At 34.5% G+C, this 24,776-nt stretch overlaps 1 protein-coding gene across 1 annotated transcript in view; it reads right to left on the bottom strand.

Annotated features, from left to right (window-relative positions):
• Positions 1–24,776, bottom strand: part of srgap3 (SLIT-ROBO Rho GTPase activating protein 3) — a 108,658-nt gene that overhangs the window by 25,393 nt on the left and 58,489 nt on the right. The window contains 8 exon segments of the mRNA XM_051112515.1: positions 1,931–2,033; positions 4,240–4,267; positions 8,420–8,504; positions 9,012–9,209; positions 14,083–14,184; positions 15,723–15,944; positions 19,024–19,152; positions 23,951–24,136. Coding sequence (XP_050968472.1) covers positions 1,931–2,033; positions 4,240–4,267; positions 8,420–8,504; positions 9,012–9,209; positions 14,083–14,184; positions 15,723–15,944; positions 19,024–19,152; positions 23,951–24,136 — 1,053 coding nt within the window.

The raw sequence follows: 24,776 nt of genomic DNA, 5'->3' as shown, positions 1-24,776 counted from the left end.
GATTAATCATGACTAATCGTTTGAAAGCACTAGAAATTTTATTTACTGTACCTGTATGCAATGTTACAGGCTACAGCTAGCAGGCAGCTAACCATGTCCTTTTAGTGGCTCCATAGAATGCGTTATTTGTTTTTCGTGCCTAATTTTCATTTTAGTGTCTTTTTGTATCATTACATGCAAATTTTATTATTCTTTTTAATGGGGAAAAACTGCTTGGTGCGCCTTTATTTTCTAAATGCTTTAAAGGAGGAGTTCACATCTAGAACAAAAATGTACAGATAATTTACTCACCCCTTTGTCATCCAAGAGGTTCATGTTTTTCTTTCTTCAGTCGATGGTGAATGGTGCCTCAAGTCTGAACTTCCAAAATGCAGTTTAAATGCAGCTTCAAATAGCTCTAAACGATCCCAGCCAAGGAAGAAGGGTCTTATCTAACAAAACGATTGGTTGTTTTCTAAAAAAATGTACAGTTTATATACTTTTTAACCTCAAATGCTTGTCTTGTCTTGTCTCTGCGATGCACATGCGTAGTCTGTGTAATTCGGGTCAGTACCGTTAGGGTATGTTGAAAAACTCCCATTTCGTTTTCATCTTCAATGTCAAAATCATCCTACATCGCTGTTTTACCTTTTTTTTTTGGGGTAACAGGCATTTGATGATCTTTGCATGTTCACTAAACACTGGGTTGGTACTTCGGGAGTGATGTAAGATGATTTTGGTGAAGTTGGGAAAGAAAACATGATGGGAGTTTTTCGACATACCCTAACTGTATTGAACGCACTGAACCAGAAAAAAACAGAGTTTACACAGACTTAGACAAGACAAGAATTTGAGGTTAAAAAGTATATAAATTGTATAAAATTTGTTTCGAAAATGACAGATCGTTTTGCTAGATAAGACCCTTATTCCTCGGCTGGGATCGGATTTGAAGCTGCATTTAAAATGCGTTTTGGACGTTCAAACTTGGGGACACCATTGAAGTCCAATACATAGAGATAATTTCTGAAATTTTTTCCTCAAGAAACATCATTTCTTATCGACTGAAGTAAGAAAGACATGAACATCTTGGATGACAAAAGGGATGAGTATCTGTAAATTTTTGTTCTGGAAGTGTGGAACTTCTCCTTTAAAAATATTCAATATATACACAAAACTAAAAAAAGGTATTTTTTCATTGTTTTAGTAGAAAATAAAGCAAAGCATTAAGCATGTTTGTCTGAAAAAAATGATTAAAAGTTCAGCCAAGGCTGCTTGTAGCAACAAGGTCGCTCGTTATAATTTCTCTTTGAACTTGTGCAGCAATGACATGTCATTTGTCTAAGCAAATGTATAACAGCCTTTTCTGAAAGGTAAAGACAGTTCATGCCTGGCCCTGTTCTACAGTACCTGATTGCGGGTACGAGCATTCCGTCTTCCCCTAGGACACAAAGCAGCGTAGAGCAGAGCAGAGGAGTGAAAGAGGTGAGAAAATCACAGTTAGAAAGGAAGGGACGACAGAATCGCCATGGAGACGACAGTGTCGTCGTGGTGACTGGGTGGAATAGCATTAGGGCGGCTGCTGGAATGGCTTGAGATGCAGTAAAGGGAGGCGTGTGGAGAACGTGATACCCTTCAGTTCATTTTCTCAGCTATTTATGTCTTTTTAAAGAAAATACTTTCAATCTAAGTGGTAATCGACCACTTAATTGCGTAAATTAGGCATTAAGGCAGTTCCTTACGAACTAATGGGCCCTGCTGAGTCTCTATTTAGGCAGGAGGGCATCAGCTGCCACCCTTATCATCTGCATCATCGCCACCTGGCGAAAGACGGGAAATTAACAGAAGCAAATAGAGGGTGTGAGCGCATGAGTCAGTGAGGAAAAACAGACAGAGCTTCAGCCATCCCTCCAGCCCACCAGGGGGTGCTGTTAGCACCAAAGTCAACGGGTACCTTAATGAAACTCTCCATATTGCCGTTAAACAGCTTATGGTTATAGATGGAACGAGGCCTTGGTTTCCGCAATTTCTGTGGTTTCGGGGGAAGGGTTGGGGGTCTGAAGAATGGAGATGATTAGATGGAAAAAAACACATATAAAACACCCATTTGAATGACATGTTATATCAAAAACCTACATAGGCAAACCCTTTCTCATCTATACAACTCTTAGGTCTCAGTGGAGGAAACAGCTGATAATGAGGGGTTTAAATAAGCAACAGGCATTAATTGTTGTTCTTTAAAAGATCGTAATTACATCCTAATGCTTCTGACCTCAAATTAACCGATAACAACTGCAGGGACTTTTCTATTCCCTATAGGAGCACTGAATCAGGCCCTTATTGAAACATTCAGCTATGGAAACATAATTGCTGTTGTGACAGACCGGTAAATGCAATCGAAGTCAAACATGACATGGTTCTGTACTTTGGTTGCAAACCTGAGGGCACAAGCTGTTGTTTATATTTGCTTATGTGATTAATCATTAACAGCCGGATGTTTTCAACAGAATTGAGAACGTATGCAAACTTAAAGGGATAGTTCACCCAAAAATGAAAATTCTGGCATTAATTACTCACCCTCATGTCGTTCCAAACCCGTAATACCTTCGTTCATCTTTGATGAAATCCGAGAGCTTTATGTCCCTGTGTAGACAGCAACGCAACTGATACGTTCAAGGCCCAGAAAGGTAATAAAGACATCCTTAAAATAGTCCATGTGACATCAGTGGTTTAACCACTGTTGCCAAGTCCACGGTTTTGCCGCAGAATTAGGCTACTTTAACACTGTTAATGCAGGTTGTTTTTTGATGTCCACAGGTTGAAGCAACCATAGATAAGTATGGAAGCAACCCCAATAACATCATATTTAGCACCTGGAATGTGAATTTACCAGGGAACTCTGACAAAAAAACCTGTAGTGCGATTTTTAACAACAGATCCCCCTCGAAACAAGATTGGGATAGTTTTGAGTAGCAATTGGGCAGGTTTTGCTGTGAAAACCTGGCAACCCTGGGTTCAACTCTCATGAAATTGTTAAATAAAGTCATTATTATAGTTTTCTCTGCATGAAAAAAAGTTTTCTTGTAGCTTCATACAATTATGGTTGAACCACTGATGTCACATGGACAATTTTATCGATATCCTAACTGCCTTTCTAGGCCTTGAACGTGGTTGTTGCGTTGCTGTCTATGCAGGGTCAGAAAGCTCTTGGATTTCATCAAAAATATCTTAATTTGTGTTCTGAAGATTAGCGAAGGTCTTATGGGTTTGGAACGACATATGTTTGAGTAATTAATGACAGAATCTTCATTTTTGGGTGAACTATACCTTAAAAATAGATATTTTGTCATAGACCTTCAATGAATACCATTTCTCTTTATTATTTGGGCCTGAATCATATTCTATACGACTATGTGAATAAAAAGGCTTCTAAGCAACATTTCATATGTTGAAGTACCAACATATGCATTCACAGCTGTATTTGCGTAACTGTGCAGTGTGTTTCGTTTTAAATTTTAAATAAAGGGCATATGATTATCAATGGCGACACTGGTAGATGTCATCCAACTGAGAGGTCAGAGGAGGTCTGCATCTGTTTACCAGGAAGGCTCTATTCTCAGCATTCTCCGACTGTCAGAGGACATTCTGGATAACCCAGCATGAGTTGAGCCCCTGCCAGTGACAGCTTGAGGACAAGTCCCCTTTTAACCGCCGTGCAATATCAAAAACGTTTTATTTGTCCTCTCTTGCTTTTACCTGGGCCTGTTATGTGTTTTAGAGGTTGTTTTAGCAGCTGAACATGCAGAAAATAGACTGAGAAGCCTAATTTTTAGTCTGAAAATGCCACAGCAATGATTTGCGTTTGGGATAAAATAACTTTTTTGCATTAAAATAATCTCGGATATGGATAATGAATAATGGGTATGGATGAGAGGTATAACATAGACTGAGTCTTTTTCTTTAATGACCCAATGGCTTAACAAGTGCAGTTTTCTGTAAAGACAATTTAATTGGATAAAAATCTTGACATTAAGGTAAAAGAGTTTCTTCACTATTAAAAATTAAGGTTTTAAAAGGGTGTCCTTCAAATAACCTTTTGTCTCCTAGTGTGAAGAACATGTTAATCGTCTAATGAACCACCATTTACCATTATAAAGGCTATTTATGCAGTGGAAAGGTTCTTCACGGAACCTCAGATGCCAATTAAGAATCTTTATTTTGTTTTTGAAAATGTGGATTTCAACATCAGCACAACTCTCTTACCTTGTAGTTCCACATTCGGCTCTTTCTCCTAAAAAAGAGAGGGGAAAGAGGAAGGAGTCAGAAATGTCATTATTAGCATGATCTCATGGACTGGCCTCTAAAGCTCGGTCAGAGCGTCCTGAAGGCTATCGTAAGAGTGGCCAGCGCTATTGAAGACGAGATGAATGGGTGAGCAGCCACACATCGCTTGAGACAAAGAGGAGCACTGGTCACCGTAGAAACCTCGGAAAGGGCCCTGCGGGGTGTCAGACGGTCACAGAAGGGAACTAAAGGGGGCTAAATGAGTGAGTGCGTGTGTTTGTATTTGTGGGTATGAGGCTGTGTGAGAGTGGGTGTGCATCAAGGGATTCATTTCACACTGGTGACACTGAGCGATGTCTGTGACGGCTCACTAAGTTCTTTGTCCAAATGTCCAGTGCATTTAAAGGGGCAGTTCACCCCAAAATTAAAACCACCCCATGATTAACTTACTATCATATCATCCTAGGCGTGTATGACTTTCTTATTTCAGACAAATACAATCAGAATTACATTAAAAAATCTCCTGGTTCTTCCAAGCCTTATAATGACAGCGAATGGGTGTTGAGATTTTAAAGCAAAATAAAGTGCATCCATCCATCATGAAAAGTACTCCACATGGCTCCAGGGGTTAATAAAGGCCTAATAAAGAGAAGCAATGCATTTGTGTAATAAAACTATGCATATTTACAACTTTCTAAACTGTAATCTCTAGCTTCCCCTAACTGTTGTACGTCCGTTCACTAGAGAGTGGCGTTCCAACGGATGACGTAAGACGTAGCGCAAGCTCCGGTGAGAATATGCTAGTCTCACAAGAACCAAGTTTTGTTTACAGCAATCGAAAACAAGTCTCCTCTGGGCTTACATCAAAATCCTCCAACATTTTTCTTTACAAATCCTCGTTTTGTACTTCTAATTTGTGACCGGTGTTTTGTTTTGCTCTCTCCTCTGGGCTTTACGGTTTATAAAGTTGTAAATATGCATATTTTTATTACATAAACACATCAGTTTGCTTCAAGAGACCTTTATTAAGCCCTGGAGCCATGTGGAGTACTTTTCATGATGGATGGATGCACTTTATTTTGCTTCAAAATCTCGACACCCATTCACTGCAATAATAACGCTTCAAAGGGGCCAGGACATTTTTTATATAACTCCGTGTGAAAAAAGAAAGTCATATATATCTAGGATGGCTCGAGGGTGAATAAACAATGGGGTAATTTTCATTTTTGGGTGAACAATCTCTTTAAAAGGGTTCGTTGGTATCATCATGATAGAAAAAATGAAAAATATACACACTTACAAACCATAGGATTTTTGTCCAGATTTAGCTTGCAAAATTTGGCCAATTTTGCTCCACAAGCTGCATGATTTTAGTGTCATTCATGTCAACACATTACTGTTGAAATCCAATAATAATAGTGATGCTAAGAAAAAAAACTTTACAAAGTGTATAAAACTAATCCAATAAAAAAGACATCGTAATTCTGTTGAAAAAGTGGAGAATAATGATAAAAAGTCGTAAAACTACACATCTCTAGTGCACTTGCCCATAATGCAGACCAAGTTTTTCCAATTCTGAATCGCCATGTAATGAGGTGGAACCACTAATGTTTCGACATGGGTACTTTAGAGATGTGAAGTGGGCTCTCAAATCATTTCATTTCACTAAATCTGCATATCAAATGGAGTGGTTCCCATGTGCCTTTGCAATGCCCTCTAAAATGATTCCAAAAACTGCAAAGCTTTTGTCCTGCCAGCTGAGGAGTTAAAAAAAAGACTCAAATCCTTTCCGAGCACGTTTTTGGATAGCAGTTTGGGAGGATCTGGTTTACACACAGCACAATTGCAAATCGAGACAGTTATTCTTCCACATCGCTCATTTAAATAAGCGTCAGCATTTAAGCCAGGTGGCTGGCACCATGGAAACCCTTGATAACATTAATGGAGAGAATTAGATGTGCCAAGCTAATTGGCCTAATGGATCGAGGATCAATTAGGTGAATAATTTAAAAACATGGGCGGTACCTACTGCAAGCATATGTGACAAACTCATGTATAACACACACACCTTGGCTAGCCACGAGTGTCTGGTTTTATTGAGCCGATGAGGTGAAGTGTAATTGAGCACACAGTCTGGTGAGGGGAAGAGGGCAGGACTGGTCAGCGATCATATATGTGGATGGCTGGACTCAGCTGGGGCGTCCCACAGTGTGCCGTCATTAGATTATGAGCTGCCGCACAGGCAGCTGCCGAAACCCCCCCCGGTGCCGCTAGCTGATTGATTGGGCGTAAACTGCCCGTAACCGAAGTGACAAGAGGCCTTATGGGAGATACAGCCATGAAAGCAGCGTCTTTATAATCATCTCACAACAAAAGGTCTTATACTTAAAGGAATATTCAAGGTAATTATCAACTAAATGTCTATGGACTGCATCTGTGCCCCTCAGTTGGTAAAAACAAAGAGGAAGCATGTTCACACTAATACTGGCAGCCAAAATACTTTAATAGCTTGCTAGTCTTTATTAGATAACAACATTTCTTTAGGCATTTGCTTCAAAAAGGTCTTTGACTACAACATTATTATTTGCCTGAAGAAAGTCTATGGCATTATCTAGTAAGACTGCGAAATCTACAACAGTGTGTGGGATTATTGTCACAGTATTACCTGCCAGTACAATGCAAAAGTAACTGGGTTTATGTTTTAGCTAGTTGTGATATCATTTGACAGATTGGATATAAGTTTCCACAGGGTTAATAAGCAATCCTGCTTTTATTACGTTAACATGTAAAAGTTTGTGTTATGGTCATATTTTACATGTTTAATCCCCGTTTGTATTAACAAACTGAAGGAAGGTCAAAAATATTGTCTACAGTAATTCACTATGTAATATAGACATGGAACATACTGTAAACATTTGGCTGATAATTTGTATAACTATTTGAAAATCTGCAATCTGAGGGTGCAAAAAATCAAAATACTGAGAAAATCGCCTTTCCAAATGTAGTTCAAAGCAATGCATATTACTAATCAAAAATTGAGTTTTGATACATTTACAGCAGGAAATATCTTCATGGAACATAATCTTTACTTAATATCCTAATGATTTTTGGCATAAAAGAAAAATCTATAATTTTGACCCATACAATGTATTGTTGGCTATTGCTATAAATTTACCCATGCAACTTATGACTGCTTTTGTGGTCCAGGGTCACATATATTATATATTTAAATCTATGTATAAATTTAATTAATTAAAACATCTCAGGCTGTCATGGATGAATGGCATAAAATGGCATATGTCATCCAAGATGTTCATGTCTTTCTTTCTTCAGCTAAAAAGAAATGAATTTTTTGAGAAAAATGTTCCAGGATTTTTCTCCATATAGTGGACTTCAATGGGGATCAGTGGGTTAAAGGTCCAAATTGCAGTTTCAATGCAGCTTCAAAAGGGCTCTGCATGATCCAAGCCAAGGAATAAGGGTCTTACCTAGCTAAACAATCCATCATTTTGGAAAAAATAAAAATGTATATACTTTTTAACCACAAATGCCCATCTTGCACTGGCTCTGAGTCCATGACTTCACGTTGGAAAAGTCATGCCTGATGTAGGCAGAACTACCGTCCCAGTATTTACAAAGTAAACGTGCATAGAAAGTCGAAAGTTCTTTACAAAAAAACGACATTGGACGATTTTGAAGTTGGAGGAGAAAATGAGATGTTGTTTTTCGCCTTATCCTACCTTTTCAATCGCAGAGCTAGTGCAAGACAAGCATTTGTGGTTAAAAAGTATGTCAATTTTCAGATTTTCAAGACGCTTATTTTTTGGTTGGGATCGTGTAGAGCCCTTTTAAGCTGCAATAAAAAAAAGCTGCAAATTTTCGACTTTTAACCCACCGACCCCCCCCCTAAAGTCCACTATATGGAGAAAAATCCTAGGATGTTTTTCTCAAAAACCTTAATTTCTTTTCGAAGAAAGAAAGAAAGTCCAGTTAGTTTAGATACATTCATTACACAAACTTTTTGAGTTTGCTATTAAACTACGACTTTCAATTTTATGTCCAACAGTAACCAAAGTTGCAATTAGATGCCAGAGGCTTAGCTGACGCTCAGCATTTCCAGAGAGTGCAGAGAAACTTATTTAATAAACAGACAACTCACCTTCCCCCAGAGTCTGTTTCAGCAGGTCATGCTTGGCCTGCAGCTTAATGATGAGGTTACTGCCGTTCAGGTACTCCTTGAATTTCTGCGACACAGATGAAGGCGTCAGTGAGCTAATGATTTTAATAGGATGTGACTAAAACAGGGGAGTGATGTGTGCTGTGGGCAACAAAGAACAGATTTCGCTGTACTTTGCACGCCGCAAATTCAATCTGTTCCAATAGGAGGATTTAATTTCCGTCTCATTGGTGAGGCATGGGCCTTGTCACGAATGTTTTGCGGATTCGTGCGTGATGACTGAGTTTGGACAGAAAGATAGGACTTGCCGAGTAGACTTTCATATCAGTGTTTGCAGGGACGATTTTGATGAAAACCATGTATTAAGAGATCTACTGATAGGACCTGGACTTCATCTTTATTTTAAAAGAAAAATATTCTGAATGGAAGATGTGAGGTTTTATCATTTTATGTCCAAAATACACATTCTGATTAATAAACTCACAATTAATTTTATATGCCACTCACTGAATGTCATATAAAAATGGGATAAAATAATGACTTTCTTATGGTTTGAGAAAATACAGGCACTCACAGTGAAGTAGAAGACTTCTGTCTCCTGCTGATTGGCTCGTCTCTTAGCAATGTTTAATTTGCTCATGTAACTCTCGGAAGCCACGGATTTGATGGACTCCGTGGATCGGCTGTGCTGGAAGGCGTCTGATACATCAAAGTCCTCCACTGTCAGCATGTCTTGTAAGGTCTGCATGGTGGCATCCAGAGTCTTGCGCACCTAATTAAACATAGCAGGGACTCGGTAAGGTGAAAGATAGACAAGTATGAACTTAAGGAACATAAATTATGTAACATTTACACTATTATTCAAAAGTTTAGAGTCAGTAAGGGTTATTTTTAAAGAAATGTATAGTTTCTTTCAGCAAGGATTCTTTGAATAGATTAAAAGTGACAGTGAAGAATGAATGCTGTTCTTTTAAATTGATTTTTTTTTTAGAATTCTAAAATCAGTTTCAACAAAAAAATTAAATAGCATAATAAAAGCATAATAATTCCTACTGTATATTCAATAATAAAATTAAATGTTTCTTAAGAACCAAATCAGCATATTATCTCTCTAAAAAATGCTGGGCTATTTTATTTACCCAAATGCTGGGTTCAGCTCACTGGATCATTTTATTGTGTTGTTTTTTATATTTTTTCCACAGGTGCTGGGTTATTTTTTTTTAACCCAAATACTGGGTTCAACTTGTTGGGTCATTTCATTGGGTTATTTGTAATATTTTTTACCCATGTGCTGGGTAGTTTGTATACATTAAATTTCATTTATAAAGTCTTTACTGTGCTGTAAATTATACTATTTTGTGCAACGCAACATAAGGATGAAATAGATATCAGTCAGCTGCGTCAGCACCGGTTGTTTCGCAGGATGGAAACACCTTTGCCTTGCATAAAATAAATGGATTTTATTCGTTATTGTGCTGAGTTTAATCTTAAAATATGTTTTCTAAAGTCAGTACTGTTTGTTTACAGGCAGTTTTTACCGACCTTTCACCGGCTCAGATTTCGGCGACACACCGGCACGAAAATTCACTCTATTTCGGTAAAAAGTAAATACAGAGGACGGTTAAATACACAAAAATTAAATTTCTACTTATAAATGTTAAATTTTTTATGTCTAAAATGCTTTGTAAATGAGTTAAAATGTATGTGATATTGTAAACTATGCTATATTCACCCAAATTAATTCAATTTGTTTTGTATTTTGTCCATGTGTTCTTGGTTAATAACAATATAATAATTTTTAAACAATAGTCGACTTAAATAAAATACCTCAGCATGTTTGGTAAAAACATTTAACCCAACCAGCTGGGTCAAAATAACCCAATATGTACCAAGTGCTAGGTTGCCAAATAACCAAAATTGAGTTGTTTTTAACCCAGCATTTTTAGAGTGTGTCATACTAAAGACTGAAGTAATGGCTGCTAAAAATTCAGTGTTTCATTACATAAATAAATTACTTTTCAAAATATATTAAAATATAAAACTGTTATTTTAAATTGTAATATATTATCTCATTTTTTAAATGTTTTTTTTGATGGCGAGCATAAAAGTCTTCTTTCAAAAACAAGTCTTACCGACCTAAAACTTTTGAACAGTAGTGTATATTTCTGGATGTCTGACAGTGACGTAACTTAAACTCTTGGAAGCATCAGTTTAAATTTACACCCAAATCAGTAATGATTCACACCACATGCCATCCAGCAAAGTGTATTCACTAATTTGTAGCAGTCATGAGGTAATATATGGAAATCTGTTTCTGTTTCTGAGTCAAAAAGGCAATTATGACAGTTTAAAATAAGAAAGAAAGTCACATTTTAAGATATAAAGCCACATTGTGAGAAGCAACTCACAATTTTTTTCTGAGGTGGAACCTGGCTTTTTATTGTTGTCACATAATGTTAGCAGGGAAAGGAAAAAAGAAATACTGGCCCAACAAACACAAAAAATCTTTATTGTTAAACCCTGGAATACATTGTGGGCACTTTTATCATACTTTCAAAAAAAAAAAATTTCTGTGCACACTGTTGTTGAAAAAGCACTTATTGTTTGCAATAACAGGTTTGCAATAACATGTACATCACAGGTAGGTCACAATATGAGCTTAAGAATATTGAGAGACTCAAAAAAATGGGTTAAACTTCCAAATAAAAGTATTCGTGTATTATACTAACTCAGAAAACAAATCACTGGAAGAAAAGAGTGTAATATGAGCTTCAACTTAGCATCTGTGTGTCACTATGATATATATACACCCACAGTCTTAAATGTGTTGCTGTGTACTTGAATGCATATGCAGGCAAAGTTATTAAAACCTCAAAACTGAGCAATGAAGCAAAGATCTGAATCTATTTCACTTATTTTAAATACAACCAATGTAGCCAAACCATTATATTTGTACATATACTACAGCTCTGAAACTTCCTAAACCTCTATAGATTTGACCCTGAGACCAAAGATGTATGAAATCAGGGATTGTCTGAACGCTTTGTGTGAATTGGCTCCAGGCCCTTACAGATTAATGTGGCACATTTCCTACATGACACAAAATCATCAATTACTAGCTGGTTATGAGACACAAAGTGATAAGGGCGAGATGAAATCATCAATACGCACAGACGGGAGCTATTACAAAGTCCATTAGCACCTGCATACACTTAGTCGGTCGAGCAGTGTTCGAGTCTCCCAAGACAAAGAATTACCCTCACCGAAGACCAAACATGGAGATAACGGTTCCATCCCAAAAGAAACACACCATTAACAGATGAGAATGCTAAAAATACACTCTTGGTTCCCAGGAAAGATGGACTAAATTGCAATGAGTTTGATTGCTAGGCTGAAGTATTCTCTGGAGTGCTTTAAAAATGGTTTAAAAAAAGTATGTGAGTAAAGCCGAGGGCTCTTTGACTGCTAAAGACTCGTGTGAGAGAGGCAGTTGGGCTCTCTGCAGAGCGATGACTCACACTAAAGAAGCCGATGAATCTTTACACTGAGCAGGTGTAAATAAAACTCAACAGTTTCCAAAGCATGTGGTTGCACCAGTGGGATCTGTATAGCAGATCTGATGTTAAAGTCAACAGGAAACTGAGTTCACAACCTATTTTACTTCTATAAAATGACGTCATGTGCTTGAAGCAGAGGGATTGAAAAGTATACTGTAAGCGGGATTGATCACATCAGATTAAAAGGAAATTTGTTTCTTTCAAAGATTAATGAAGACATTCAAGCTTTTTACACCGTGCTTAACCCCGGCATATCGTTGTTTCAAACCCTGCTTTTAACCCCGGGTAGAAAAATACAAATATGCAAAAGCAGAATGTTAACGAAGGGTTCAGGAATGTACAGTTTGAAACATAAGTGTGAGAATATTCAAGATTAGTTCACCTAAAAATGAAAATTCTGTCATTATTTAGTCACCCCTTAGGTCTTGTCAAACCCGTAAGACCTTCGTTCATCTTTGGAACACAAATTAAGATATTTTTCAAGAAATCCAAGAGCTTTCTGACCCTCCATAGACAGTAACGCAACTACCACATTCAAGGCCCAAAAACGTAGTAAGGACATGTGGGTCAACATTAATGTTATGAAAACACCGATGTGTGTTTTTCAGGGCTGATGCCGATACTGATTATTACAGATCAAGTCAACCGATATTTTAAACTGATATATATGTCTGGTGTAAAAACGAAAATTAATGGCAAAATTCTGAATAACAAGAGCTCTGACAAAAACTTTCTGTAAATGCTTTTAAATTATTTTATCGGCAAATCGGTTTTGAAAATGACAGATACCGTTAACCATAAAAATGCTTAATATCGGTGCCGATTATCGTCCAGGCCGATAACTGGTCGACCCCAAGATATGAAGCTACCAGAGCACTTTCAGTGCACAGAGAACACAAAAATAATGACTTTATTCAAGACCTTGTTTAAAAGCAGAGAAATGCACACGCATACGTTGTGGTTCTCTCATGTACATGCATCAAAAACTGACACAGAAGAGAAAAAATTGTTAAAGTCTTTATTTTTGTTTTGTTTGCGCACAAAAAGTATTCTCGTAGCTTCATACAATTACGGTTGAACCACTGATGTCAAATGGACTATTTTAACAATGCTCTTACTACCTTTCTGGGCCTTAAACGTGTCAGTTGCATTGTTGTCTATGCAGTGTCTATGCAAAAATATCTTCATTTGTGTTCCGAAGATGAACAAAGGTCTTACGGGTTTGGAACGAGATGAAAGTGAGTAATTAACGACATAATTTTAATTTTTGGTAAACTATCCCTTTAACCCTAGGTGAATTACGAGCAGTGTGAAATGTAAAACAAGACAACCAGGATTTCATTTACCCAGTGTTTAGAATGACACAGGGTTAACTATTTCAACTGTGAAAACATTATTTTTTATCTTTAGAATAAAGGTGAAGTCACCTTTTCCACTAATTTTCCAGTAATTACAATAGAATTTCCCCACACAGATTTCACTGAACTTGATTAATGTGACATGAACCGATGATCTAGGATGAACCCATAACATGAAAATATATATGGTTTGAATTTCATGTTTCGTTAGTTTCATCTTATGGGTTTGGCTTATAGGTCCACTTTGTAGTTTGTTCTAGCACAGAGCTGCCCACTAAGAGTCATCTAAATGACACTGTAAATCAACCAACTAGTTCTTCTGTATGTTTGGTTTAAATCTAAAATCAGATTTAACTTAGAGAACAAAGTAGATTATACAGCAGCGCTCTAACAAGCTCTGAATATCTCTCAGGATCCAAAGCCTTGAACCACAAAAACGGAATCAAAGAAGTAGATCTTTCACTGAAGCATATGGTGCAGCTGCCTGGTGCCGTATCGGTAAAGTTACCGTAGCATAACTTTGTTTCCCAGCACAATGATAAAGACCGGCACACTCTGACTTTTTGGAAATTAGATAAAACCAGTCAATCAGACTGGAGCTAGCGATTATTTCAGTATGTGGTATGCATCTCAGTCAGTGAATAAAGACTAAATAATTATTAATGAGAGGTGGATAGCACAATAACACCCATGATAAAATGTTGCATGTAGTAACTGTGATAATTCTTACCTCCTCATTCTCAATCTTGAGCGTGGCCAAGCGGGACTGCAGCTGGTGGTAACGCATCAGAAGTTCGGTCTGAACGGGCTGCTGGGCGCTCACCTGGCACACCTGAGATGCACAAAAACAAATTTATCTCTGTCATGATCACTGTTGGGGAAAGTTACTTTTAAAAGTAATGCATTACAATACTGTGTTACTCCATAAAAAAAGTAACGAATTGCATTACTAATTGCATTACTTTTTATGGAAAGTAATGGATTATGTTACTTTGCATTACTTTTTGTCAGATTACTTTATTTCTTGTAAATTTAAAAGTAATCCATGACTTTACTTAGCTACTTAGGATAAGTAATCTGATTACTTAACTTGTGTTACTTGTAATGCATTGCCCCCAAAACTGGTCCAAGGACATCTCTTAGATTTTCAGTAAACATTTAGTATATTATTATTCTTGAAAGAACAGTTCAATGAAGAATGAATATTCTGTCATTGCTTACCCTCATGTCTTTCCAAACCCCAGTGTTGGGCATGTTACTTTAAAAAAGTAATTAGTTAGTTGCTAGTTACTTCTCACAAATAGCAACTGAGTTAATAACTGAGTTACATCATTATAAAATAACTACGTACCAGTGAAAGTAACTACTGTGTTGAATGCATATAAATGCATATTTGTCATGTTATCTGAATTTAGGACTGGTGGAGCTGCTTAAGATATTGTTTGTCATTTAGTGTTTCTATAAAAAAAAATAAAAATAAAAAACTGATAAGATAACAAAGCTACAATGAATTCTACTACTAACAATACAAAAGAATTAATGAACTGCTGAGTTCATGAATATTAATCACGTTGTCTGTGTTCGCTCGAACTGATTTGCTGAAATCAAAACAGGGATGATAATATGTGAGCGCCAGCCAATGAGATTGTCGTTTGCGCATTAGTTCCGCCTACTACGGAGAAACCGGCAGTTCTTAAAAGCTGAAGAATTCCAAAGGAACTCCATTACTTTGACAGAAAAATACAACAAAGAATATCGTTTAGATGTAGCGTGTCAATTCTGCATGGTATATCAGACTCTCACTCTCTATATCTTTCTTTGCATTTGTGTAAGACAAAGCAACGGCTAGTCTTGTGCCTTCACACTAGAGTTTATGGTTCGTCAAATACAGGTACGCTGAAAATAAAATTATAATATTATTATAATAAATTTTAGAAGCGTCACATTTTATTGTCAGTAACGGTAACGGCTTTGTAACAGGAGAAACAGTAATTCATTTGATTACTCGGTACTGAAAAAAATAACGCTGTTAGTAACGCAGTTTATTTATAGCGCCGTTATTTCCGAAAATGGTAAAAACTGAAATTCTGTATTTTTTTTTTTTTTTACACAAGGTTAGCATATAACTTGCAATATAAGGATATATATATGGACTACTTAAATGTAACTTCTACAGTATTTTTTTTTATTATATTTTATTATATTGAAAACAGTGACCAGGAAAATCTTTAAAAATCCATTTCCGTGTTCCACATGAGAAAGTCATAAAGTTTGGAGCGACTTGAGGGTGAGTAAATAACACCAAAATTTCATTGTTGGGTGAACTGTACTGATAACAAGATGTTATTGGGAAAGTTGAAGGCTTGATACCTCATCTCCCATGTGCGGCAGAAACTCGAAGCGCATGGGTGGGCAGAAGACCTGATTGTACATGTCCATTATCTTGTGCTTGTCGCTACGAGGGTCCAGGTTGTCCACAGCGTTCTCAATGATGTCCAGACCCTCATGGCGAGAGGTCTCCAGGTTATACTCAGCGGACAGATACGTCCTTAATGTGCGTGCCAGACTAGCATGATATCCGAGGTCACAGCACTGTGGCAAGAAGAAAAATGAAGGATGAGAGATAAAATATCTCACAGCAAGCCTGAATGACATTTAGATGAACACAAATCCAATCTTTCTTCCAGTACAAATGAAATTTTATTTGCCAAAAATGTTTCCATGGTGATGCCTATTTTTAGCAGTCGTGAGATTTCACATTTCACTCTAACAGGACGAACTGTAAGACAGGTTGTCTCCGTGGATCACAGTGTCATTAAAATGACATGATCTAAATGAGAGAATCTCATCCTGCGAAGAATCGAGATCGTCAGTATCTATAATTAGAAGAACAAGCACAGTGGGATATCTTAGCTAATTAGTTTAAACGTGCAACAAATGTGCGACTAACCTCTTTTAGCAATGTGGAGCAAGTTTAAATTTGCTGGAGGGAAACTTTAAACCTCGATGAGTCATTGCGACGAGGCAGTTATCGCTCTATTGGACTGTAAATCCATATATTATGCTTTAAAGGGTTTGAGTGCAAACACTAGACGGTCATAGCCTGTGGCACAATCTATTTAGCATTACAAAGCCACAAGAGAGGAGGTGTACACTGGCAAAAATGTAGCACAGGAATATCACCAAGTTTATATTTTGCATTTACACATTCTTGGCCAAATAACAGCACTGGTGCAGCATTTTGTAATAATCAGAGATCATTTAAAATAATTCAGTGTGTCCATCAGCAATACTGAAACCACTATTTGCCCTAAGACAAACATATTTCAGTCTAAAGCAGAAAATCATTGCTTAACTTCTACTCTGTATTGGGGTTAGCAAGGGTTGCCATGACCGAATTGTTTGAATAAACCTGTTTACCTGTTCACTCTCTCTGAAAAGTTATCAAACATGACAGACCAGCCCTACTTCTGACCCTGCACACTTATAAGTAAAAGGTTTGTCCTACAGAGAATTATTTTTAACTGTATAGTTAGATTTGAAAACGCAATGAAAAAAAGAGAAAGAAAGAAACAACAAAGCAAAACCAAAAACCAAAAGCCGAAAACAAAACAAAACAAAGCTAGAAAGTTAATATGTTCTTCACTGATTGTGAATCAAAATAAAACAAAGACTAAAAACAAAACAGAGCAGCAATAAACAAACAAATAAATAAAAAGCAGAACAAAGCAAAAAATAAACAAATAAAATAAATCAGAACAAAACAAAAACAAAGCAAAATAAATAAATAAACAAACAAATAATACAAAGCAAAGCCAAAAACAAGCTAAATAAATAAATAAACCAATTCAGAACAAAGCAAAACCAAAAACCAAAAAACAAAACAAAGCAAAAAAATAAACAAATAAAATAAATCAGAACAAAACAAAAACAAAGCGAAATAAATAAATAAATAAATAAATAAATAAATACACAAATAATTTACAAGAAAGCAAAACCAAAAGCCAAAAACAAAACAAAACAAAGCAAAATAAATAAATAAACAAACAAATCAGATCAAAGCAAAACCAAAAGCCAAAAACAAAACAAAACAAAGCAAAGTAAATAAATAAACAAACAAATCAGAACAAAGCAAAACCAAAAGCCAAAAACAAAACAAAGCAAAAAATAAAATAAAATAATAAAATAATGTTAATATGTTCTTCACTGACTGTGAATCGAAACAAAACTAAAACTAAAAACAAAACAACGCAGAAATAAACGAATAAATAAAAAAGCAGAACAAAGAAGAAATTAATTAATTATGCAGAACAAATTAATTAATCAATTCTTCTGGCAAGCACAATTTTTATTAATTTATTTATTGTCCGTACAATAAAACTCTGTGGGGTCCAATGTAATTTTAGTGATATTCTCTGTGTTCACCAGAGAAACAAAATGGTAACTGATTATAAATGATAACAGACCATGTTTGGGGTAAACTATAGGAAAAGTAAAGCCCTCGTGGTTTCTTCGAAGCACCAGTACCATGGGTGCAGGCACTAATGATTTTTTGGATCAGCTAGCAAACCATAAATTTCTGGTACAAGGTAACCTGGCATCCTACTGTAATTCACCACGGCAGGCCACAATTACCACATGAATTTCTATATACCCAATGGTGGGTGTGGGAGTTTTGTGAGTTTTGGTTTGGCGGTTTCTAGCAATTAGTGGTTTTAAAGGTAAACCTATGTCAACAACCTAACTGAGAGCCCTTTACAGAGTTCTTCCAACTTAAACCTGTTAACTGACTTTGGGATTTACATCTGTTTCAGTACAAAATAAATCCAGACAGTATAGAAAATTAACATCCAATACAGCATTCCCTAACAAAACAAAGATATGCAAACAGTATGTGACTGCAGTAGTTTGCATAGAGCAATATAACTGTTATCTATAATAGCTTACATTTCCTCTTTGCTTTTTCGCTGTTATCAGGAAGTACAAGTGTGTGTGGTTTTATGTTTTCTTAAATTGCTTCAGGATATCAGAGCGTACTGATGGACAGCAATGTGACACTCTATGCATCTCTCAGCAAAAATCACAGAGGTTTGGTTTATCTACAGTGCGCGTACTAATGCGAACACGACAGAGACAATAGAGACAAGCCAGCAGGGGAAATATTTCAGTATACTTTACATCACCAATCCAGTCTCAGCAGATACTTGTGCAACTGACAGCCTGTTGTTGTATATGCACAATATTTTATGAATTAAATGCACTAATAGGGTTTATGTGCAATTAAGCTAGTAATTTAATTTTCTTGTTACAGATCTGACAAAAATCATTCTGGTTTGGCAGAATAACAGTTTTAATCTTCCTTTGTGAAGCCGAATGAAGCTGCAAAACAGATTAGAAGGTTACAGTAATGGTGATTAATAATTCAATAAAAACACAAATACCAGAGGGAGACGGGAATGAAATCAGAACACAAATCCAATTCGCTAAAAATGACATTCTAGCTACGCAAAGCAAACATTTAGAGAAACGAAATGAGGCAAACCATATTAACAAGGAGACACTTCACCCACAATTCAAAGAGAAGCAGATGGAGCCGAGCCCTCATCAGTTCAACTGTTTGAATCCCAGCTGATACACACAAACAAACGCATGCCTCATTGTGCATACTCACATCAATCATATCCGAAACATCGTGGATGTAATATTTCGCCACCACGGCGTTGGTGGCTGCCAGGTTCAATAAATAGTCGTTGCGGGCTTTCGTGCATTTCAGTTTGTTCTCCGAGTACTTGGCTTGCCTCTGGAAAATGGAAACAAAATGGTGAAGAAATCAGTTAATATAATAAATAGCTGTTGAGGTGGTCGGGTCATGCTGGAACACTGGAGTAAGTTCTCACAATATCAACTTGACAGTGATTTAACAGGAATGTCTTTGCTCAAATTATATAACATTGTCTGAGGTTAAAAATAAAGCTATAATGTACAACATAAGTATATTTCAAATACATTACAGACTTAAAGGGATAGTTCACTCAAAAACTACTCATCCTCATGTTGTTCCAAACCCGTAAGACTTTCGTTCTAGGGCTGGGAATCGATTCCAAAAAGAATCGTTTCCGAGGCGTTGGGAATCGAGAGTCGACTCCAAAGGTTGGAATCAATTCCATCAGAGGGAATTGACTCCCCAGTCATTTTCAGTTCAGACAAAGCTTATATACGGGTGCCTCTCAAACGAACTGCTGCATCATATGAAGGCTGCATATAATATATTATAAATTAAAATAATATAAAATAATTATTAATTAAATAATTCTCAATTAAAATAATAGAATGTTATTTTATATTATTAATTAAAACAGAAAAAACAGAAATATGACTAGTGTAATATTTTACTGTAACAAAAAATTGTTTATTAAAAAAATTGTGTATTAAATAAAAAATAATACCATTATTATTGTTGTTACTGTATATATAATTTTTATTTATTTAGTTAGTTTTATTATAACTAAATGAAAATATTAAACAAAATATTACTATTGAAATATTTCACTTTAAAAGACTATTAAAAAATAATAATAATAATTATTATTATTATTGTTTTTTTTTTATTATTATTATTATTGTTAATTAAAATGGAGCAATCTGAAATATTACTATTGTAATATTTTACTGTAACAAAGAAAAAAATGCAATTATTATTACTGTTGTTATTATTGTTACTATATATATATATATATATATATATATATATATATATATATATATATATATATATATAATTATCTTACTTTTATTATAACTAAAAAATATTAAACAAAATATTGCTATTGAAATATTTCACTTTAAAATACAGTATTAAAATATAATAATAATAATTATTATTATTATTATTATTATTATTATTAATATGGAACAATCTGAAATATTACTATTGTAAATAGCATTTAAGAAAAATAATACAAATTTTATTGTTATTATTATAATATAATATATATATATTATATAATATTATATTATATTATATTATATATATTATATTATATTATATTATATATTATTAAATTGTATTGTAATAAAATATAATAATAATTATAATAATAATAATAATAATAATAATTATTATTATTATTATTATTATTATTATTATTGTTGTTGTTGTTGTTGTTGTTTAAAAACAGAAAAAACTAAAATATAACTATTGTTATATTTTACTGTAACAAAATCAGCAAAATCTTTGAAAAAAAAGGAAGAGTTCCATACAATTAAAAGCTGTAAATAAGCATGTAAATTTTTATGTAAATTGCACAGAACAACAAATTGATCATTACAAAAAGAAGGTAAATTCGGAGAGCATGAATAATTATGATATATATCATATGAGAGTTTTCTGTGAATTGAAACAAGACACAGACACTGAGTCTCATCTGCTTGTGAGCTCCAGCTGGGTCCTGCTGAATTTTTCATCAAAAAGATTGAGCACTCAAAGCAGACAGCTGCTCTAGCATCATTAATAACAGCTGACTGATACATAATTGTATTGACAAAACAAAATCCTTAAATGACGAACAAACACCAGTGATTAGTACATGTAAGTTCAAACGCTTGAATACTAATCAAATGAGTTGAGGTTGATTAAACAGTCACTGTTATGAAAAGCATGAATAATGGGAACAACACATAAGCTGACCGTTATTTTAACCTAACCATGTTGGTAACCAAATAGTCTCAGTTCCCATTGACTTTCATTGTATTTTTTGTCAATGGGAAGCAATGGGAACCAAAACTGTTTGTTTACCAACACTCTTCAAATTATCATGCATTATGAGCCACAGAAATAAAGAAAGTCATTCAGGTTGAGTGGTGAGTACATGAATTTTCATTTTTGGGTGGACTATCCCTTTAACTGGTGAATTACTGCTTACAAAGCAGCACAAATCATAGTTCAAATGAGGCTTTTAATCAATTTTTTTATCACCCTTATTACTTAATATTAACATTTAATCTAAAATTAAGACTGCAGATTTCTGACAAAAATCATAAATGCCATTTATTCCAATCTACTGTACAATTGGAAGTGCAATTCAAAATGTATTTCCACATGATCAAACTACACATTAGCAACTGATAAAGCCACTGAGGCTTGCAGGTGTGCTAAGATCACGTCAGAGTCTGCTAGCCTGCAGAATCAGGTCAGGCTGCAGAGAGAAACACAGAGCATCCATGGCTACCATGGTTATAAATAGTGTGAGGCTGAGTGGCTTTCATGCCAACATCTCTACGCATTGCAGCCTGAAAGGGGAGGAAGGGTGGGAGAGAGAGAACAGCAGAGAGAGAGACACAAAGAGCAAAAGTGAGAGAGCGTGTAAGCTGGCTAGTAAAGGAAACAGAATTCATTCATATGAAAACTGCCTTGTGTGAAAAGCACAATATTCGTAAATGTTCGTTTATGCATTTTTTACGGTGCCACAGTCAGTATGAGTTAGCTTCCCATAAGTTCACGGAACCCGCTATGAATTAGCATGAATTAGATGATTTACAGCTGAAGTCACTGACCTGAAATGTTAAATCTGGTTTGTGTGAGTAGTCAGCCATTCAGTCTCCAGGCTGTCTACAGTCTCACTGACCTCATTGTCCATTCTTAGATAAAACTCAGCCCACATTCATTTTTATAAACCCATCCATTAGATTCATTCAAACCTTAGTGCCCGCGCTGCTTTTAGGAGCAGATGAGAAGGTAACTAGGAAGAAGGCAGGGTTGCTACTACGTGTAGGGAAAAAAGGGAAAAAAAACCTGATCGGGCTATGATTTGGAGAAAAAATATAATTGCAATTTTCCTAATAAAAATTGTGATCAAGATTTAAAATGTGATTAAAAATGTCAATGATTATAATAACAATAAATAATACAATTGTAAATAATAATAATAATTATTATTATTATTTAAAAATTGAAAAAATTATTGTGCTATTTTACTGTAACAAAATTAGTATTCAAGAAAAAAATAATACAAGTATTATTAATGTTGTTACTGTATATATAATTTTCCTAAGTTTTATTAACTAAATGAAAATAATAAACTAAATATTACAATTGAAATATTTCACTTAAAAAGATAATAATAACAATAATAATTAATACTGCATTTATATTATATATAATATATATTTAAATTATATATATTTATAATAATTATACTAATATTAGTAATATTAATATTTACATTTGTATGTTGTAATATTATATTTATGTTAAAACTTAATAATAATAATAATAATATTTTTTATTATTAAAAACAGAAACATCTGAAATATTACTATTATAATATTTTACTGTAACAAAATTTATATTTAAGAAAAAAATACAATTATTAATAATATTACAATATTAACTTCAAAATAGTATTACATATAATAATAAGAATAAGAAACATTATTATTAATAATAAGAATTATTATTATTATTATTATTATTGATGTTGTTTTTGTTATTTAAAAACAGAAAAATCTGAAATATTACTAGTTATATTTTACTGTCACAAAATTAGTATTTATTTTAACTATTAGAAATATTAAACAATATTACTATTGAAATATTTCACCTTAAAATAGAGTATTAAAATATAATAATAATAAAAGCAATAACACCAACAACAATAGTAACAATATTACTATTAATTAAAAACAGACAAATCTGACATATGCTGTAATATTTTACAGTAACAAAATTAGTACTTAAGAATTAAAAATACAATTATTGTTATTATTGTGTATAAAATTCACTTAACTTTTATTATAACTATATGAAAATATTTTTAAAAATTTTAATTATTTAAATTTTTAATTTAAATTTAATTTTTTTATTTTATAATAAATAAATATATTACAAAGTATTTTGTACTTTGTAATATTTCACTGTAAAAATACTAAATTATATTAAAAATATATCATTTTATTGTACAGTACAATTACAGTCTTAAATGAAGCTTTTATTTCGAAAGAAAAAATGCAGAAAGACCATTTATAAGCGCTTCTCGTTGCAAGTGTGGGAATACGGTTGGCACATATTGCATTTACAAATACATATTATAAGTGACCTAAACTTGGAGCACTTGAAGAGATGAGTTTGTGTGGAAGAGCAATCGAAACTCATTGCTAGCATTTGGAAGTGTTCTGGTTTGATCCTCGCAAAGAGGCGTCACCAGTGTGCTTTTGAGCACTTAACCAAGAACAAGGTCACTTAACGCAAAGTTCCTCCTGGGGGACTGTCTAATAAGAGTACTGAAAGTAGCTTTGGATAAAAAGACATTGATCATGATGATGCACCATGGGCTTTCACTTCCTTCCACGGTGGCTTTCGAAGGAAGTCAAGGAGCGACAAGGCTAGCTTTATCCTCCATTGTGCACAGATAATGTACAGCACTTGAAATAACACAATCTTTTTTTTAAAGGGTCACAATCCTGCTTGAGAGTGTCTGGAGATGAAATGAATGTGATTCTAGGCTGAAACAGCCCTTTGGTTTAATAAAAGCAGGGTGGCATTATGAGTCACTCTGCCGAGCGTTATGAGCTCGGCCGCTAGTTCACAAGAGTAATCTCACCTTCTCCTTCATCTTCTCAATCTTCCTGACCGAGCTACGGCGCTGGGGTCGGTCCTCGTGGCGCAGGAGGTTGACATTGAGGTCTCCGGATTTGCTAAACTGCTTTTCCTCTTGTTTCTCGGCATCCTTCAGCTTGCTTTCTGCACTGATGCTCTCTGTGTGGTACATGTGATACGTCTTCATCACCTGTAAGATGATATAAAACATTATTAAGAATAGCTTCACACTGTATCCTAACAGCCAGGTAGTGATAACATCTCAGGCATGTGAGTTTTTGTCCCAAGTAGCTGTGAAAACAAGCTGATATTTTGTAGGTAGTTGGGTTGTTATTTCTCCTGTGTTTTACTTGGTAGCCCCGCCCACTCTGAAATCTCACTGGTCCAAAATCCAGCTTCACAAAAGTGCCATTTAAAAGGAGAAAAATTCTCTCAGTGATTATGTTTTGAAAACATTTTGGAACGAGCTAATAATATTGCAATGTACTGACAAATTTCATCACTTTTGCACGTAATTACACAAATGGCTTTTGGCATCAGTGACATTAAAACTGTTGCTGAAAGCACAAATTCGATCTATGATGGAGGAAAATATTTTCAGAAAATTCTAAAAATTAAAAAGTAAAGTAAAAATATTAATTAACTGTAGTTTAAAAATAAACTACATGAAATAAAAAAATACAATATATATAATATATAATAATTAATAATAATAATAATAATAATAATATACGTATATAATAATTATTATCATTAAAAACATAAACGTGAAATATTACTATTGTAATTAATATTATTAAAATAATAATTATTATCATTATTATTATTAT

Source organism: Labeo rohita, chromosome 6 (genome assembly GCF_022985175.1).
Source record: "Labeo rohita strain BAU-BD-2019 chromosome 6, IGBB_LRoh.1.0, whole genome shotgun sequence".
NCBI lineage: Eukaryota > Metazoa > Chordata > Actinopteri > Cypriniformes > Cyprinidae > Labeo > Labeo rohita.
Note: the sequence above shows the minus strand (reverse complement) of the source record. Positions and strands in the feature narration are given on the sequence as shown.